At 38.9% G+C, this 5,000-nt stretch overlaps 2 protein-coding genes across 2 annotated transcripts in view; one reads left to right on the top strand and one right to left on the bottom strand.

Moving 5' to 3' along the window:
• LOC138008230 (uncharacterized) overlaps positions 1-5,000 on the top strand; it is a 101,961-nt gene that overhangs the window by 23,437 nt on the left and 73,524 nt on the right. The window lies entirely within an intron of this gene.
• The window catches only part of LOC138008227 (thioredoxin domain-containing protein-like), an 18,664-nt gene continuing 14,442 nt past the window's right edge, over positions 779-5,000 (bottom strand). Inside the window, exon 7 of the mRNA XM_068855486.1 lies at positions 779-1,440. Within this exon, the coding sequence (XP_068711587.1) occupies positions 1,228-1,440 (213 nt within the window). The 3' untranslated portion in view covers positions 779-1,227. The remainder of the gene's footprint in view (positions 1,441-5,000) is intronic.

Below are 5,000 nucleotides of genomic sequence, written 5' to 3'. Positions count from 1 at the left end.
CTCACAATCAAATACGTTTCTCTGATTTTTGGCAAAACGAACTTTTTAACCTCACGTTTAACAAGCGTGGTCACCAAAACCAAACAAATCATAAACGCGCTAACCTGAAATACCATTCTCAGTAACACTCCGTATAGGGTGCTTTCCATTTAGTCATAATTTCCGGAAATTTCGGGCTCAAGTCAAAGGGAAAGGTCCGACCGGAATATTTGGGATCACCTCTGGAGGTGGTCCTCTTTGATGACCGGTCGGTCCGGTCCGACCGAAACGTGCAGCTCCATTTACAAAAATTCTTTTTTCCAGTCCCACTTCACTGTGACGTAACCGAATTCCGGTCGAAACGTAAATGGAACGCTTCGGTCCGGTTGGAAATTGACTTTTGATGAAAACTGTCGTTCCATTTTTCCTTGGTTAGTTCCACTGAATTACTGCTTTGTTTTAAGCTTGGGTATCAAGCCAATCAAATTACGTTATACGAGAGCTGCTACACTACTGCCACTGGTCTTCGACCTGATGGTCAGGCATGATGAAAAGCACCCATAGTTGTGCAGGGTCACTGTCACGTGACAATTCAAATCTGGTCATTGTCACGTGACTTTTCAAATCGCAAACAAAGATGTGTTTTTTTGAAGTTCGCCGAGTTTCATAACCAGTCTCCCTCTACTAAATATGTTCTAATGAATTTAACCAAATAAAATCGAAAATTACAATCCTAAAACTTGGATTGTATGAACATTTAATGAAACAGGTTCAACTGAATTATAGAAACATCAACAACCTCATTCAAAATGTTTATTTGAGTCTTGATTCACAACTTTCATTTTCTAATGGTGATGGCAAAATCTTCCTAGGTTGTACGAGGGAAATGTTATCTGAAAAGCTGATGCACCAGATTACATATAATGTATGAAATGAGGTAAATATTTAGGAGACGCTTTCTGCTCTTTGTCGAGTGTCTACTGCCATAAATCAAAGCTGGCGAACAAACAAGAACACTTTTGCCCCATTTTTGCTGTTCCATCCACACCACAAAGCATTTTTGTCACATAACAATGCCAGATTTATAAGATTTGCCTCTACCAACAAAGCTCAATGGACAATTTTGGTTCTTTAGAAGAGACTTGAAACAACATACAAATGTTTTTCTGACTCATCATGATGTATATTACTTAATAATTATTACATATAAACATGCATCTTTAATTTTTTTGTTTTGGTTTTGCCTTTCTATCTGTTCTTTTTTTCTTCATCTCCATTTTCATCAACTTCTTCATCTACTTCATCTTTGCCCAAACCTTCATCTTCCTGTTCAGGTTCTTGTGTGAAGGAGTTTATTAGAAACTCAGTCAACAGCCTCAGTACAGGAGTTAACATCAAACCAAACAAAATTCCCGCAAGGAAAATAACAGCTGCTGCGTTTTTTCTCATGTGAATCATATGCTGTTGGGAAAGGCAAAAAGGAAAAAAAATTATACGGAATAATGGGAAATAAGACGTATGTTTTACATTCAACAATCACTCGATGATACACTCGTGGGTCGTTCAAACGCGGAATGTTTCAGATTCCCTTAACTGAACGCTCCAATTATGTGACACCTTAATATTCTAATACCATGAAAACCGAATTTTCCGTTGCGCAATAAACAAAATAATGGTGTGATGCTACAAAATTGATTAAAAGGAATTCGAAATGTTTGTTTGTTTTTTTCCGCTTCATTTTGTGTTAGCTTTCATGCCATTGTTTTCGTAATTCATCCGTTTGGCAAGGTATTGCACTGAGATTAAAAATAAAATAAGTAAGGAACAAATTCCCTACTGTATGGAGACAGAAAATGCGTTTTGGAAAAAGTGCATAATATTCGCCTATGTTCTGAAGAAGCTTCTAGGCAATGATTCAAGGTGCATGATATTGAAATCAAAGAATTAATTGCCTTTTTATTGCTTAGCCGGGGGCTGTTTTCCTTTTTCTCTTTACTCCAGGAATTACCAGTATTTGAATACAACTCAAAATTGACTTCGCGATAAAGACCTAACGTGCAGTGAATTGTGACAAAAGCTTAAACGGTAGCACCTCTTTGAAAACTTTAAATCCGAACTCCCCAGTAGCTAACGAGGTGACGAAATTTATAGAATTAAAAACTAGTAATAGTATTAGATGATAGACTAAGGGACTGTAACGAAGACAAAGAATAATAAAAAATAAATGGCTAAAAGCTTTTAGTCACGAAACCAGTATAGACTGGAGAAGGATTCCTTCCAAATGCTAAGGAGTTTACAAGGTTTGAAAAGAATGCTGAAAACAACCGGTTTAATCCAAAGTCACTTCATCAGTACAACCAAAATCGGATTTGACACAGTATATGTAAGTAGAGGACTCTAACATTTCTACTAATCAACTCTTAGTACAATCAATCGTTTTCACATACTCAGTTACGGCACGAAAATGTTACTTCACTTCGAGAGGACCCCTCGCTGCTTAACTACACTACACGTAGCACGAAACAAACTTCTAAGAAACAAAACTTTCCAATCATGCGACAAACGCGCTTTCCTCGCATCCATGTAGCAAACAGTTTTCAAGTGCTCTTGCTTTCAAGGCAGAAAGTTCGATAAAGAATTAACCTACAGCAGCTACACATTCATTCTCAAAGTCCGCTCCTTTTATTAGGTTCTTTCTGATTGCGGGGGCGTGAGGAATCTTTTCGATCTTCTTGCGGTGCCTTTGAAACTCAAAGGCTCAAATCCCAATCGAGGGTTTCGTTTTCCGCTGTCGTCAAATAATTGCAGCGGAACGGGTTAACAGGTCACATTAAGGACAGTGCCTACTAATTCAAAGGTATTTTTGCCCCGGTTTATGATTATGCAGGAAATGTAGATCTTAACAAGTCGGGTGTTATTGAAATCCAAAGAGAAAATTGGCGGTGACCACGCAGTTTTCAAAGATAATTTATGAATAATATTTGTAAAAAGCTTTAAAATACAAGGCAATGTTTGGTGTTCTTCCTAAAATTGAACCTTAATTATCTCTAACAAATGCATGATTACTCCCATTTTTCTTTTTGGATACCAAGAGTATTTACTAAGATGCACTTTCTCCGGAGAGACTTTCGAAAAGTCTTATGTAGATGACGCGCGGGACGAAGGTCTTTTCATACTCGATTGGCGCCAATTTATAGCGACCCAAAAACGGGTCGCTGAGCTCGACCAATCAGAGTAGTCCTCGTGGACCACAGGGGATAGAGTTGTCAATCAAAATTTGCCATATGCAGTAAAGCGTGACTTTCAAACGTAAGTCTTCTAAAAACGGAGTTGATAATGTAAATTGGCCACCGTACAGAGATTCTAAAAGCTGACGTTTCGAGCGTTAGCCCTTCGTCAGAGCGACTCCTCCTCAGGCCATAGGATATTCCGAACTGCGCGACTATCAGGGGAAAACAATTCAAGCATATCTGTCTTGCAGAGACGTGTCTGTGTCTGTCCAACCGGAGCTGGGAAAAGCGTGACCTTTGAGCTAGCCCCGTACGCTTTTGATCGTTTACTTGGAAAGGATTGCAATGCTATCGTCTTCGTAATTGTTCCACTGATTTTGTGGCATCACAGTGTCATTTGTAGCTATAAGAAACAACATATTTTTAAATCTTAGGTATAAAGTGGTGGTTGGAATTCCCGAGGCGATTCTCAACAACTATCGACACAATTTTCATCGACTGAAACAAAAAAATTAAAGTGTCTTCATCGACGAGAGTCATTGCATCACTAAGATGTAAGCTTATCTCTACTTTTGTTCCCGGTCTAGCACGTCTCCTACACCTGAAGCCTACCTGATCTTTCATGACGATTCGAAGCTTTCCCTATCTTTCGAACTAGTGTTCGTTTCTATCAGCACAATTTACGGCACGAAGTGCTGAACCAAAGAAGTATCACTAGAGATCTCCTTTCCAAGCAGCGACTCGAGATTGAAATAATTATAAGCTTTCGTCATATTTCGTCTTTGTTTCTGATACCTTTAGCAAAAAGTAAACAAATTTCCTCTTTCGATTTCGGAGAAACAAACATGCTTGATTGTTTTCGTCGGATTGCGCCATCAAGTGCAGGACATGCGAATAAGGTCATCCCCTTTTTGGAGCGAAACGCATATGAAAACCTTGCAAGCGCGACAAGTCGACCTCTCGAGACTTCGTCGCTCGCTCATCCGCTTCGCGTACGAAAAATCACGCTTCGCTCGCCAAAACATTTTCTCCTGGGATTTTCGTGAGGTCGACTTGTGGAACGTCTAGACAGTTTTAAGGTCGGTGCCTACTAATTCAATGGTATTTTTGCGCGGTTTCCTGACTATGCGGGAAAGCAGATCTTAACAAGTGTTATTGAAATCCAAAAAGAAAATTGGGGGTAACCACGCATTTTTCGAAGATAATTAATCAACAATTTTTGTAAATAGCTTTAAGGAGGCTCGAAAGGGTTTTCAGCTGAGCGCGCGCGCGTAAGCCACACACGCAATTCTAAAAGCTGCTCGCGTCAGCTCACGATTCAAAGTGGGTCACCAGAAATAAACAAATACCGCCAGTTTCGCTCACCTTTCTTCTAATTCCTATACATATGGAATATATATAGACATCTCCTATTCACGAAAACAACGAAAATTGTACACAAACGGTTTCATGGTCACTTAAATCCGTTTGTGTTGGCCTGTAGCTTCACTCGCGCGTGCACTCGAATGAGCGGGTGACGCATGCGTAAATGCCGATCTTATAACCCCCTCATTTTTCCTGATTTTGCAACTTTACTCGCTTATATCTCTGCTTCCGGACGGTGAATTTTTTTCATTTTTTGCATGTTAACTTAGATTAATTTAAAACGTTTGTCTTTCAAATTTAAAAAAATTCTGTAGGTGAAAAAAGAAATTAGCCAAACATTTCAAAAAAACTTATTTTTCTGAAAAACTGACCTAAAGATTTTGTTGAATTTTAAATATTTTAGAGATTATTTCTAACATTATCTGG

Source organism: Montipora foliosa, chromosome 6 (genome assembly GCF_036669935.1).
Source record: "Montipora foliosa isolate CH-2021 chromosome 6, ASM3666993v2, whole genome shotgun sequence".
NCBI lineage: Eukaryota > Metazoa > Cnidaria > Anthozoa > Scleractinia > Acroporidae > Montipora > Montipora foliosa.
The sequence above is the reverse complement of the archived record's forward strand: the minus strand, read 5'-3'. Positions and strand labels throughout refer to the sequence as shown.